The sequence below is a fragment of the Odontesthes bonariensis genome, chromosome 21, assembly GCF_027942865.1.
Source record: "Odontesthes bonariensis isolate fOdoBon6 chromosome 21, fOdoBon6.hap1, whole genome shotgun sequence".
Taxonomy (NCBI): Eukaryota; Metazoa; Chordata; class Actinopteri; order Atheriniformes; family Atherinopsidae; genus Odontesthes; species Odontesthes bonariensis.
The window spans coordinates 3,799,676-3,814,546 of NC_134526.1; the positions used below are offsets into that span (position 1 = coordinate 3,799,676).

General features: G+C 42.0%; 1 protein-coding gene across 11 annotated transcripts in view; it reads right to left on the bottom strand.

Moving 5' to 3' along the window:
* Positions 1–1,322: 1,322 nt before the first annotated feature.
* Positions 1,323–14,871, bottom strand: part of LOC142372105 (RNA binding protein fox-1 homolog 3-like) — a 616,940-nt gene continuing 603,391 nt past the window's right edge. For 10 of the 11 annotated variants that reach the window (XM_075454908.1, XM_075454903.1, XM_075454900.1 and 7 more), the window contains one exon: positions 10,469–13,661. In XM_075454908.1, coding sequence (XP_075311023.1) covers positions 13,617–13,661 — 45 coding nt within the window. In that variant the 3' untranslated portion in view covers positions 10,469–13,616. Of the gene's footprint in view, positions 6,538–10,468; positions 13,662–14,871 lie in introns of those variants that run through there. The other variant, XM_075454905.1, reaches the window with a different exon arrangement.

The following is a 14,871-nucleotide window of genomic DNA, read 5'->3' on the forward strand; positions in this document are numbered from 1 at the left end:
TGCTCCAGCACATCGAGGTCACATCATCAGGGAACGGCTGCTGGACACCGGGCTGCACCTGAATCCCATAGAAATCCTCAGTCGAGTCGCCCCCCCGTGTGGAGGCTCGTAACTCTGTACCCCAGAACCTCAATGACCTGAGGGCCACGCCACAGCCTCAGCCGACAATAAGTCCACTTGTGAACAGCATGAGACGTCGTCATCAAGCTGTAACTGATGCTCAAGGGCACATGACAAGTTATTTACATTCTTTGTTGTGGTGTAGCCACCATGAGATGAGGAAATCACCACCGCATGCTTCTACTTTCATGATAAATCACTGTAGCGTGAACTCGAAAGCCAAATATCCCTAACTCTATGCGAGTCGTGTGTTTGTCCAGTGATCAGCCGTCTTAATATAAAACCCTACAGCGATTCTTTTCTTTTGATTTACTTCTCTGAGGTGGTGAAAACAGAATCTGTAATTATCAAGACAAACGGGGACATTATCGTAATACCCGACGCAACCTGTTCACCCTGCTGCTCGTCTGGCCGGTGATGGAGAAGTATCCCCCGCCGCTCCACCGGAGCCCAGAGCCGTTTCTCTCCTCTGAAATTATCCTCCGAGCTCCACCGCAACAGAAATACTTAAATATTTATTCAGACATAACCTTTTATTACACGGATGGCATTAAAACCTCCTTTTTGTTTTAGTGCAACGACAAACCAAACCTTAAATATCTCCGGCTCCGCTTCCAAATGGAGGCCTTGAGCTTTGTGAAGATGCTAACCTTTAAAAAGAAGTGCACAACCTATCGAAAGCGTGCGCACGCCTTGTTGTGCAAATGTTGATGTGGCACAAATAACATTTTCTGGATTTCCAATCTCTCTCCTCCTCCCGTTTTCTTTTTTTTTTTGTTGTTGTGACAAAAGAATCTCATCTCCTGGTGTTTGTCGAGGCTCAAAGGATTAAACAAAGTCAACAGCGATGGAGCGCCGCTGATCTTTGGAAGTATTTACATTTGTTTTGCTTCTCCTTCCCCTCCAAGGTAACGTGCGTCTACATTCTTCCAGTCTTCAGAGTTTGTCTTTCTCTGGTTGGGTAAATGGCGGCCTCGGCGACGGACAGGTGCTCTCCATCTTGTAGCCCCGGAGGGGGGGGGGTTTGGCGTAAGACAAATGGGTCTGCGGGAGTAGCCCCGCCCCCGTTCCACCTGGCTTATCTCACGCCGTGTCGCAGTCCTGTTGTGTCACGGGATTTGTAGCGACACCAGCGGTCCCCGTCCACCCTGAGCACTCAGAAAACCATCACTCACCACAAAACGGCACCGACACTCAGCAGCTGAAGTAGACAAGTTTATTAATGATAATAATGAGGATGATGAGGATGATAATATTAATAATTAGTCATAATTATAATAACGTTAATGTCATAATAAATAGAACTCTTCATCTGAAGCACGTAAAGAGAAGCATACAGAAAGAGAAAAACCAAAAACACAAAGTTTAGAGTACAGAGCCAGAGGAGGGGGCAGGGACTTCTAGAGACATTTTTTTAACCTTTCAATATATCCATTTAATTTTTTAACATTTTTAAACTTTATTTAACTGGAACATTTACAAAAAAGAGAAAGAGATAGATTTTAAAAAATCCTTATAAATAAATTTTGTCATTATTAGAACAAAATACAAGATTTTGGGGGAGTCAGAGGATGTTTTTTTTTTTCTTTTTCACTTTTTTCCCCCTGAAAGGACAGCTGGGGGAGGAAAAGAGAGGTAATTAGGGGTGAGGAGTATTATGTACAGAACACCAGGAATACAAAAGGGGCCAGTCGACTCACACACTAGAAGGCTGGGGGGGGGGTTGGTGTTATATGGGGTATGTTGGAAGCGGGGGACTTTCAGAGGGGGCGTCCTGCTAGTGTCACAGCTCAAGCAGTTGTGCTCAGGAAGATCAGGACTAGTTCGTTATACTGAAGGCATCTGAAGGAAGGGAGGGAGGGTCACTGTAACCCCGCCCCCCGCTCCATCCCGCTGCTACGGTGCAGGCTGGAGTTTTAGAGAGACCATTTCTTTTTCTTAAAGGCAGAACTCCTCTGGATGCAGACGCAGTTTGAGTTCAGACTGTGCGCCGGCCGGCAGAGACAAACAACCACAGTCCAAACAAAAAAGCTCCTACATACCAAAAACAGTATTTTTTTTAAACTTTTAATCCATACTTGACCACTGCTGCTAGTGCAGCTACCAACACTAGTAACATCTAACTACTTCATTTAGAACATTTAAAATGTATTTAGTATTTTTCATATCAACAGTGGATAAAAAGACAGAAAATCCTAAGGCAATAAATTTTTTTTTTTTTTTTTTTACCCCCTCAGTGTTCAATTACAGCTCCCACGAGGCTTCAGCACTATCAAAGGAAGTCGAGTTCATGGGAGCTGTAGTTGCTGAATGAAAAAGAATATGACAAAATACCATCATGCAATAAAAGCTATAGAACAGGAGCTAACCCGTAAGCAGGATGGGACTCTTCATCACCACACACACGTCAAAAAGAGCTCTAATTTCTCTCTATTTTATCCGTTTTTTTCTTCTTTTTTTTCAGTTTCTAGGAAAAAAAAACACCTCTGACTTTAAAGTTAGCTGCAAAGCTGCATACACATTTAAAACAAGTATTATAGAGGAAGTGATGTACCTGTGATACATGTTCAGTGTTGTACATCGTTGTTTTAACTGTGATCTGCAGGTGAAAAGGAGCCTCAGGCGAACTTTTTAGTACAATACTTAAAATGGCGACATTGCACGCAGCCCCTATTACTATTCCTACTACTAGGACAATAAAACTAGAAACAATGAAAAATAGTCTTTTGAACACTGTTCCGCAAATGTTGCGATTGTAATGTGCATCCAAATTAACCAGACTTCCAGTTCAGAATTAGTCAACTATTTTCAATTTGCATAAACTAAAACAGAGGCAGTCTGATATCTGACATGCATTTCTGCATCACTGTCCCGTGGAAAATGCTACGTATCTGACATCAAACACAATAAAATGAGCAGAGATTGCGGCTCAAATCCCATGAAAAGACCAAAAAACCAAAATGTAGCCATGAGCACGTGTTGGATGCACTTTTGTATCAAAGAGCTCCATCTCTGTCCAAAGACTATTAAAAACACGTCTGCCGGTGGCGACTTGTTCCTGCTGCCACAAATCCCCAAAAGAGCGTCTTAAGTGGATTCATGCGCTGCTGAAAATAGTCCCAAAAATGCACTTCAGCTTGAGTAATACTAGCTAAATACTACTTTTTTTTCCCTTGTTTTTCCCAGTATTTTAAAAACTTATACCTTTTTAAAATTTTTTTTATACCAAGATATAACTAAGTCAGACTATTGAGAGACAAACACACATTTTTTTTTGTTTGTTTTGTCTTTTTGTGAGATTTGTTGACAAAATTAAAACACAGAATAATAATAATAAAACCAGCTTCATCCTGTCAGATTTGATCTGCTAATAGCTAACGAGAATAAGTAGATAACAGTGTTCTTTTTCCAAAAAATGTGCCTATCACACATGACATCAAGTGTTTTTGTTGCAAAATGCATAGATAATTCAGTGGACAAATTCCAACCATGTGACAAAACTTTAAAGTTCATAAAACTAAGACGAAAGAAACGAACTGTGGCTCTTTATCTCTGCCTCCCTGGAAGCTCCAATCAAGCTAAAACTCCAACCTGCTCCTGATGTGTTCCTGACCCACCACGAGTCTGTGGTGCCGTAAGTAGGCCAGAGGAACCGTGTGACTCTCAGAAATAAACTTACAGGTATGAAGATGCTAAATCTGCATATGATAGCTGCGTGGGAGAACAAATGACCGACTTTACCCCAATTAGACTTCACAACAGTTAGTTGCCATGATATAGATACTCTTTGTAATATATGAGAAGCTGTCTACAGATGAGCAGAGGTCGCGTGGGTAGGAGCCCTGATTCAGAACAAGTTTTTCTTTTTTAAACCTGAAATAAGATGAAGTTAATCATAGAAGTGTGAGGTGAGATTTACTGTACAAGATATTAACAGTACACACTGTAGTTTGTACAGGAAGTCAGGAGCTTTACCTACTCTTACCCTCTTGGAATAACTCACACAGTAAAGTGTGTACCCTGAACTCTCAAACAAAGTTGTGCTTCACCCAAACCTGCTCGCCTCTGATCAAAAACAAACAAAAGCAGGAAAAAAAAAAAGGAAAACGAATGAGAAAGTTTCTTTTCAGGACCAGCAGGTTATATCCAATATGCGATAAAGCCACCCGCCCACCAGGGTCAGCGTGAGAAACAGCGGTTCGTGAACCGTGAAAGCGAGCCGGTCTTCGTCGTCACGGCTCTTTTGTATCGGCTGAAGAGCGAGCGCTTCCTCAGCGGCGATGAGCGAATAAAATCTGGGTCACGTCAATACACATCCGGGCTCCGCCATCTTCAGAGTCCCGCTCGTCTCCTGATCAAAGAGCGCTGAGACTGTGTCTTCAAATCATACTTTGGTTCAAGTGAGAAACAAAAATCAATATTCATAAACTTTCTTTTTTTTTTTTAACCCAACACCTTACGCTAATTAGCGAGTCTTTGCAGCTCCGATGCCGGGGCCAGGACTACTGCAGATGTAAGCATCTGTTGGGATGGTTTGCTCTGAATGGGGCGACGATGTTTGGGGGTCGGGTCTGTAAATCCGTCTGCGAGCGTTTGTTTTGTGTGGAAAAGGTGGATTTCAGGGGAGATCAGTTCACACTATCACCATCACACTTTCAATCATATAACACATGATCACATGTTACAGTAAATATCAGGGACATATTTAGTTGGAGGGGGGGGGGAGGGGTTATGATATCTATGCTCGGGGGCCAGAGGCTTTCCTGCCACCCCCTCTATTCCCTGACATCACCACAGCCCATATAATAGATATGTATATATATTTATATACAGAAAAAGAATACATACTTATTGGACACCCTAGACATTAAAGTACATTCAAAAACTGAACCAACATTCTTGATTAAACACGTTTACAGTGACTCTCCTGATATAAAGAATTAAGGTTCTGCTTCCACAAAATTAAAACATTTTTTCCTGTTTCGAAAGTTTTCAGTGCTGCGAAAGAAAAAGAAAAAAGAAAAAAAAAACGAAACACACAAGTTTTTTATCAGACTACATTGGAAAAAAACAAATCACATATTTCAGCCCTCGTTCCTTGATACCATTGGATGGGCACTACTGTATTTCTATAATGTTTTATCTAGCGACATAGTCTGTATGCCTCAGGCTTGTGTTTTGGTTATGCACCTGCTGATGTAGTACAATGGGATTATTCGATTATAATTCAATTTGTTACATGGACGTTGATGAGTTATACTCGTCAGATGGAAACGTGCATCCTTGGTAGTTGTACGCACCTTGTTATCGTGTTGGTCTGATAGTTCGTCCGTCGGTGCAGAGTGACACAAAGGCTTGGGCTCGGAGTCTGGCAGGTGAGGAAAGTCGGCGACCTCTGCGCCGTTTTTCTCTTAAATAGTCCTTTAGTCAGTGACCTCTGCTGGGGCGTGGAGAGGGGCAGACGGGGAGGCTCGGCTTTGTACGGTCTCACCGTCCCGCCGTGGCTCATCCCCCCCACTCCCCAACGTTGTAAACCAGTGATGCTGCCCATTGGGGAGGGTGAGGATGCCCAATGGTGCTGCCAGGAGGAAGTGACATCACGACAGTATCCACGGGGGACGCTGCTAACAGTAGGCGCTGCAGGCCAGTGACGGCGCAACGAGGAGGAAGCTGTGTCATCACCGGCCGAAAAAGGAAGGAAGGAAGGAAGGAAGGTAGTAAGGAAGGAGGTTGGAAGGAAGAAGGCGGAGCAGTGAGACCAGGAAGCTGACCTTTGACTCCACCCACAGGAAGTACAGTGTAGAAAGTGCTTCTGCCTGGATGCCGAGCTTTCCCTGCCACCTTTTCTGTTTTTTGCTTTCTTTTTTCTCGTTTTTTTTTTTTTCTTCTTCTATCCTTTTTACACGACCTCGGCGACAGAGCAGTGTGCCATAGAGAGAGGGGGAGGGGGGGGCGGGGGTCCTCCCTCCTCCTTCCTGCATACCACAGAATCAGCATCAAGGGCCAACTGTTCATCTCCCTTACCAAAAAACATAAAAAGAGATTTGTACATATATACTGCTTTATACACACTTTTTTTTTTTTTACCATTGTAAATCACAAAAGTATAGAAAAATAAAATGTTTTATAATAACGGGACACTTCTTTCTCTCTCTTGTCTTTTTCTACCCGGCAAAAAGGTGGTCCCTGGTGGAAACTGGCTCACTCCATCTGTCAAGTTTGTGGCTGGTTTGACACCGCTGCCGCGGTGCCACTTTGTACGCCTCCCGTCTTCCTTCGCCAGCCTCAGTAGAGGGACTCCTTCTCGTCGTCTTCTTCTTCTTCTTGTGTTATTTTCTTAAAGCTAGTTCTCCTCTCTTCGTTGTTTTCATCTGTGATGTCCATCAATACTGAGTACAGCTCTTCCTTTTGTATTTACTGGAAACAGGGGAGAGAAGCGGGGAGACTGGTAAATATGGAGAATGTCATGCGCTCTCTGATAGGTAAACATGATGAGATGTGCTCTTAAGAGTCAAGTTTCTTTCTGTCGGGGGATCTTATAGAAAGCATAGGCTAAGAAATGGCTCTTTGAACAGAAAGAAAATGCATGTGAGCATCAACAACAAAGATTTCCTTTTAGGTTTTTTCCCCCCATATGTGCGATATACATTTCTACGAGTAGAAGGGTTCAGTGTCAGGTCAGAATGGAAACGCTTTAACCTCGACTGCGTGTGAAAAAGTTTTGGAAAAAGCCGAGAGACAACAACAGCTTCATCCCGCTCTTGTAATGTGGCATAAAAGACGAGGCCTGCCAAAACCGGCGCTGCCGCTCCCCGCAGAATAAAGATCAGAGCGAGCTGTAATCATACAAGTTGGAGATCGGCAGAAAGTCTCAGCGTAATGGGGCTGGATGGAAGCAGAGGAGAATGGGTGGGGGGCAGGCAAGCATGCGTCCCAGGACCCTCGTCATGACAGACTCTGGCTAATTCGGGGTGATCTTCAGCAGCTCTGTGGAGCTCCTGATGAAAAAAATAACCAAATGAAAGAAGATGAGGCTTTAATTTCCAAACGGCTTTGTAGTCGGCTTCTCCACCCCCTCCGACTTCCAACCCAGAGAGACAAACAGTCAAACAAGTGGCGCGCTCAATCAGCATCCACCCGGCTCCCTCTCCCTCCATTCATCTCTTATTACAGAGGGAACTGGCCCGAGCTTCTCACAACCTCCCATCTATTCTATACCTCAGATTTACTGCGTGCTCGCCTGGGACCTGCCATACAAAAATATCCACATGCAGTCTTACAGCTCAGCGGGGAGGGAGCACAATAGCGCCGGAGCCACATATAGTCCTTCGCTGACAGGCAGCCTAGAAATGGAGAGACCGCGGACACAAATATTAATCACCCGCTGACGTGAAGGATTCAGGAGAGGGTTAGTTCGGGTATTAGAGCCTGTGCTGCTCTGTGAAGTCTGCTTAAACCTGGTAGTTCTGAGCCATGCAGATAGTTTTAGCTTTAAGATGCGTTTGTTTTTACTGCAGGAGGTCGAATATCGCACATAAAAGCAGGAGGTCAGGTGATCGATTCTTCACATTTGGGTCGTTAGCATCATTTCAAACTACGGTCTGAGAGTAGCTGAAAACACTCGTGTGTTTACATTTTGTTTGATGGCAAAGCGTGAGCCGATACCTGGACTGTAAATCACCTGGAAGCCTATCAGCTGTGTGTGTTGTTCCATGTCCTGGGTTCAGGACTTCCCCTTTAAAGGGACAGTTCGCCTCTTTTGACATGAAGCTGTGTGACATCCCATATCAGCAACATCATTTCTGAACATCTTCTTACCCCCTGCTGCGTCCTGTGAGCAGAGTTCCAGCCTCGTTTTGGCGTTGACGAAAGTAGTTCCGGCTAGTTGTACAAAATCGTTCTCCAGGAAAAAGTCAGACCTCACAATCGCTTGGCCCTATTTTCTCTCCCTTCGTATCACTGCCTGCTGTGCAGACCGAGCAGCAAACACCGTAACAGGCGCGGCTGTCGGCAGGCGGCAGCAGGCAGTGATACGAAGGGAGAGAAAATAGGGCCAAGCGATTGTGAGCTCTGACTTTTTCCTGGAGAACGATTTTGTGATGCAAATGTATTACTCTGTTGAACGCATATTGTTTTGAGAAGCAAGACGCTTTATTTTTTAAACCCCAGCCAACTAGCCGGACTACCTTCATCAACACCAAAACGAGGCTGGAACTCTGCTCACAGGACGCAGCAGGGGGTAAGATGATGTTCAGAAATGATGCTGCTGATATGGGATGTTACACAGCTTCATGTCAAAAGAGGCGAACTGTCCCTTTAAGAAGGTGGAGCAGAACGTGGCTCTAGCCGAGCGAGGATGTGATGAGATTACTTTTAATCAGGCTGCTCTGTAGATGTTTCGCCGCGTCTCAGAATTGGAAAACGGGAGAAAACTAAACTGACAAGATTTGAAGATTAGAGGGAATTTCTCCTCTCTGATTCGTGTGGCGCTTTGTTTTCCGTCGGCTGGAATTTAATTCGGCAGAAAAATGTACAAAAACATGCAGTTACTTAAACACGATAATGAAATCTCGCTGTAAAGTTGTTACAACGGGCTGAAAAAGTGGCGAATTTCCTACAAAACTGCCACATATCTCAGGAGAAGCTTCATCTGAAAGGCTAAAATCTGGATGAGTTTTCCATGTCTTCCTCATGCTTTTAGATCGACTATCTGAGTGGCCAGACACCAGCAGGTATAAGTCAGACTGTAGAAATAAATCGTGCGCCATAGATGAAGTAAAAAAAGAGAGAAAGAGGGAGAGAATGGTGAAAAAGCAACAACATCCATGTGTGAAGGCAGACATGATGTTCTTATAACTGCTTTATTCTGACACTCAGAAAACAATCAGAGGTTACTTATATGTCACATACTGACAACAAAAATAGTTCAAGAATAAAGAAAAGCCTTATAATAGTATACTTTTACCTATGAAATTAACCCAAAAGAAAAAGACTTTACACCTTTCAGACAATATATTCTCATTATAGAAATTACATAGAATTCAAGAACAAGTTCAGCTGAATTGAAAATACACAGATAACCCCACTTCATATAGGAATACATATAAAACAGTTACTCAGAGAATCGTGATATAGTTTGTGTATATATACATTTAAATGTATTTACAGGTGCTGTCACTTTTTTGCTCGGTTTTCTTTTGTACAAATATTTTTAGGTGGATCGATAAATTCACCTGCCAGCTTATCAGGGCTTAGTGAATACTTGTAGATATAAATGATGCATAAAGTGTATTCTTCTTTTCATATGTAAACATGTCTCAGTACTACTATTCATAAGTGTAAACAGATGGATCAAATAGAGGACTGGTTGCATATTAAACTGGTCGTGGGATACAACAGAAGCAAACGAACCTAAAAATTCAAAAGTGTTCGAACTATAAATTCACATTTGACTTAAGTGTAAGCTTTAGTGTACAATACCGACTGCTAGTTATTAATAATCTTTAACATTTAAGCCTTGATAAGCTGACACTGAAACAGTTAAACAACGCTAATTTGAACTTTTTCTGTAAACTGTTGACAAACCCGTGCAGACTGTTGGGAGTCGTTCCCGATGACGATGCTCAAACTGGTCCCAGTAATAACATCAGGGATGGGAAAACAAGTGTTTTTAAAGATGTTTGTTGGGATAACTTCTACTCTCGCAAACAGATGTGCTTTATGCTAATGCTTTAACATTCGGCGTAATTACCCAAAAGCAAATTAGTGTCTCACCACACTCCGATGACCACGGAGGATTAAAAAGTCTGCGCCTGGACTATTACTAAAGCACTAATTTATTTACTGAGAAAAGAGTCCGTTTTTATGAGAACAAAAACCTCCCAAAGTAATTATTAAAGTTGATTTTACACCATCAGAATTCACGTGTTCACTCTGCAGCGTCAGATTTACATCGAATCATTTCAACGCGAGTTCTGAATTAATATGTAGAAGTAGCCATAAAATAACCCTTCATCATTTTTCTAATTCGATGTTACACGCACTTAATAATTAATAGTAGATTTGTACTTTCACAATTAGCTCGTGAATGCTTGATGGATGGCTTGGATGATTTACGGTCGTTCCTGTGATAAATGGAGCCGAGTTTGGGGTGATCTATGCCTTCATGAGCACCTGGCGGGCTCTCTGGTAACTACAAACTGTTTGCATCAACGTTTGCAGCTCATAAGAAATTAAACCAATGTGTTTCTGCAGCGATCCACGTGGATTTGTTGGGTGTTAAATTTCTGCAACGAGGATCAAAGAAAACGGCTTGTTTGCTATAAAATGCTCAGTAGGAGCTGCATCTCATGCTGTGAAGGGGCGCATTGTTGCCTAAACCCAACCGAATCATGACTGAAAGTCGACGGCAACTACTTCATATATATATATAAAAAAAAGTCTGAAAACACGTTTGTACCGGAAAGGACATAAATATCTATCTTTTTTATCTCTAACTGCATAAATCGGACACTTTTGGGGCTTTTTACTTGTCTGCAGATGATAAGAAATTAGAAAATTTCCCAAGTTTTAATGAAACTAATGCTTTGTGCTGTGATGTTATTACAGGGACTCGGGAGTAAAGTCACACCAAACTGTTAGCTTACTGCATCCCCTCCTCCTTCGCACAGTCTAATGCATATTTATATATATATATTTTTTTTTATATGTATGTATATAGCACATAGGCACACACATTCAGATCAGAAAAACAAACAGAAAAAGTCTCGCTGACTAGCGGCGCTCACTAACTGAACACCCGCACGTTAACTCTATCTGACAAACTCTCCTCTTAGCAAATGATAAAAAATAACGTTCAAAGTCTGTTTTAGCTCCTTATAAAAACCCCAAAATGTAGCGGCGCATACGTACTACCATAGAAAAGGAAGAACATTGTTTTGTTTTTGTTTTTTTCTCCCCCTTCCTCCCTCCCTCCCATCCGTCCCACATAGATTTTTTTTTTTTTTAACTCATGAGATAATGGTTTAACTCTTTTTTTTCTTTTGATATACAACATTACTTTATATCATTTTAACATCTCGACTAAACATAACTAGCTGTATGTGAGATTTTTTTTTCTATAAATATGTTACATCTCAGAAAGTATTGAAAAAAAAAAGAACAAATGAAGTGCAAACAAACATTTTTTTTCTGCTTTTTTCGAGACCACAAACACTTCTGTGAGCACATGTAAATGAAATATTATTGGCAATAGCTTTGAGTTTCCATAGCTGCACTGAAATCTTGACAGCTAACGTAGCTACACAGATTTTCTTTTAAATCCACCTCACGTAGCACAAATAGAAGCCAATGCAGTGACTGTATGTCGGCTAAGAGACGAGCACTTCTGCTCTCTACACCTACATTGCATCTCCTAACGCCTGGGTGCTTTTATATAATATCTTTCTGTACTTCAGTGTGTATACAGTGGAAAATGTGTTATACAGTATATGTCTATATATATATATTTATATATATAATACAGTAGTTTTAGTAAAGAACAGTACAGTCTTATTTTATCATCCTCTCTTGGGTCTCCACTTAAAACAAAAAATAATAAATCAGCTGTTCCTGGAGCTGAAAGAGGACAAACCTGCTGGTTGTGTTAGAAACAAAACTGTCCTGCCTGCTGAGAAGTGAGTAGCTCTGTATCCTAGTTTGTGAAGTTCAGATAGTTCATCCTGAGGTAAAACATCTTGTGCAATGCTTAAAGAAAAGAAGAGCCCCTCTGCTGGGTTCATCCACCTCAGTGCTGTGTCATTACTGCGTGAGTCGATGTGGAAAATGTTTGGTGTTAAACTACACCGTGTGTACAGATTATCTGCCACTGTGTATTAGTGAGAATACGCCGCCGCCGTGTCTTCTGCAAATTCAGGTTCATACGCCACTATTTTGCTCTCAACAAGGCTTGTTTTGGGGGAACTGCACACACACAAATCCCTGCCTACTGTAATGCTAATGTGATTAGCCAGTTGACTCATTTAGTCAGTGAAGTGTGAAAAGAAATAGTTGAGAATGCTTATCGTGAGTTCCCAGAGAGTCAAAGGTGACGTCTTCAGACTGCCTGTTTCCAGAACCAAAGTCTCACTTTCCAAAGCGGGGACCGGCCTGTCAATGGGCTAATTTAATTGCACTAATCTTTTACAGCAGTCTCGTAATAAATCTTATTTACGTGATGCAGTCTGTGCTGAATTTTAATTTTTAAAATAGCTTTGGAAATCCTGTTTTTTTTCCTCCAGAAGGATGGTCTTATAACGATCTTCTTCTCTAATCTTTTAGAACAGACAATAAGACCTGTGTGCATTTCATCAGGAGAACTATTCAAAGCGCTTGTGTAATGTCTTCAGTGGTTCTTTTGGAGCATTATGAAGGGCCGTAAAGAGCTGATTTCTTCACGAGCTTAAAGAAAAGACATTTACCAACTAGATGAAATAAAAAAAATAATAAAAAAAAAACTGGCAACCCTCAGAGCTTAAGGCAGCTTAAAGCACATGCTTCATTTGCTTCGTGTTCACTTCCAATTGCTCCTATAAAATATTAAAAATACCACTGAGCATGAGATGAGATGTGAACCCAGGCTGCCGGTGGGAAAAAGCTAATGCTCATCCCAGATATTTACCTTTGGCTGTACTTATACAGCCGGCGTCCCTGAACACAAACCCAGCCAGCAACACACTTCCCCCAAAACAAAACCGCCTCTGCAGAATAGTTGCATATGCGCTGATTTGCAGGAGACGCGAGTCGCCCGGTGACCTTCATGACCCTTTACTCTGCATGCTGTCATACCACATTGTACAGCTTGTAAGGCTCCACTGCAAGTGCACAACAGTAGGACACTCCAAGGAATAAAAGGAAAAGAAAAAGAAAAAGCAGTCGGAGCAGTGCTGTCTTTGAGCTAAGAAATACCAGGCATGTTAGTCAGTGTTGACACTGGGGGGGGGGGTCTTTATTTCTACACGTTACATGGAAGATTAATGCCAGGAAAGCGGTTAAATGGGCTGTTAATCGAGCCGATTCCTGCTTGTTGTGTGTTTTTATTGGTGGTGGAAATGTCCCGGTATGTTCTTAGTCAGACGACAGCAGCTGCATACACACACCTCTGAGCATGCATCATGCGTGCTGCAGTAGGCTCACATTGGTTATGGTGACACAGCACCCATATACAGCAATCAAGATAAATGCACATGTGCATAAAACTTTCCAAAAGAAAACCAGAAGCACAAAATGAATACAAAACAAGAGCAGACCAATGATGACATCAAAGAGGTTGTTGTAGAAATATCTGCTTGGGAGGGGCTCAGCATGTGGACCTGGAAGCTTTTTGTTTGATTTAGCTCTCCACCAAGGATCGGGTGTTCGTTCGTTTTGTGTTTTTTTTTTTTTTTTTTTTGGAGATAGTTTTTTGTTTTGTTTGGGGTAATGTCTCTCTCTGTCTTTTCTCGCTTTTTTTCTTTCTTTTAGTAGGGAGTGAAGCGACTGTACCCTCCTCTGTATAGGCTAGCCTGCAACATCAAAGATGAAAAAGTACCAATCAGTATTCAGGTGACAGCTTTAGTTGGTTTCTCTTTCTCTACAAATTTCCTTCCTTTAAAGTTGGAGTAACTTTCCATGTGAGGCAGATTGATAGTTTGATATATTTAAGCCAATAATTGGTTTTGCTGAATGAATTGCCTGACTGCATATACTCTGGGTGTGTGTTAGGAACAGGGTCACCAGGAGTTGAAGTGGATTGGTGGATTTGGAGCTTAGCTGCTGCAATTTATAATCCGTAGTAGCAAAGCAAAGAAAAGGGGGGGAAGCAGCAATTTATTGGATGGCAATCCCAGAAACACTGGTCCTGGATGTTTTAATTGAATGGAAGGAGAAAATATATTGTTTTTCCTTAAATAAAATCATTCCTTGCAGGGCCATGACAATATCAGACATCCAACCAAAAGCAGAATAAGTTCAGAGAGGTTTAATCACAGCTCCTTTTCATGTCTGGCAGAGGTGCCTGCACCTTTCGGAAGGGCCAAACCACCACAGGATATTAGCCCTTAGATTTAGCACCATGCTCAAAATATCTAGGGCAGACACACATAACGCATGCAAGAGGGCCTATGCATGCACACCTGCACATGCACACACACACACTCCCTCCTCTCATCTCTATGTGGCTCTGTTGCAATTAGTATTTCAGACTAACTCCAAAGGCTACTGAATGTCTTCAAAGGCTAATTTTGCCTAATTTCAGGGAGTCCTCTTGCTCGAACAAAACTTTTATCCATATGAGATGCCTCTGTAAGCTGGAAACGAGTAAAGAGAATTTCCAACCTCAGAGGAACTAATTATTGTATAGCTTTTAAATGCAAAAATGACTGCGCTCGGCTGGAGGAGCATTAATCAAATATGATTAAAAGAATTAGGAACCAAACTGGTCTTTTCTCTTTGGCTCGGGAGTTTATTAGTTGTTGGCCTCGGCACAGAGTGTCTCCCAGTAGCCTCGCTGTTTGTTCAACACCGCGCACACACACCCTCTCGAGTCTGTGTTAGCTCCCCGAGCTCCCAACACACACAGCATTAGCTCAGATATTTTTAAAGGGGGCCGGATCCCATCTCCTTACGTTCACTGAGAGGACGATTTAAGTGTGAGAGAAATGGAAGGAAATTTGGAGGGAAAAGAATAAAAAACATTCAAGCACATTTTTTAATTAAGTAAATGAAGAGGGAGAA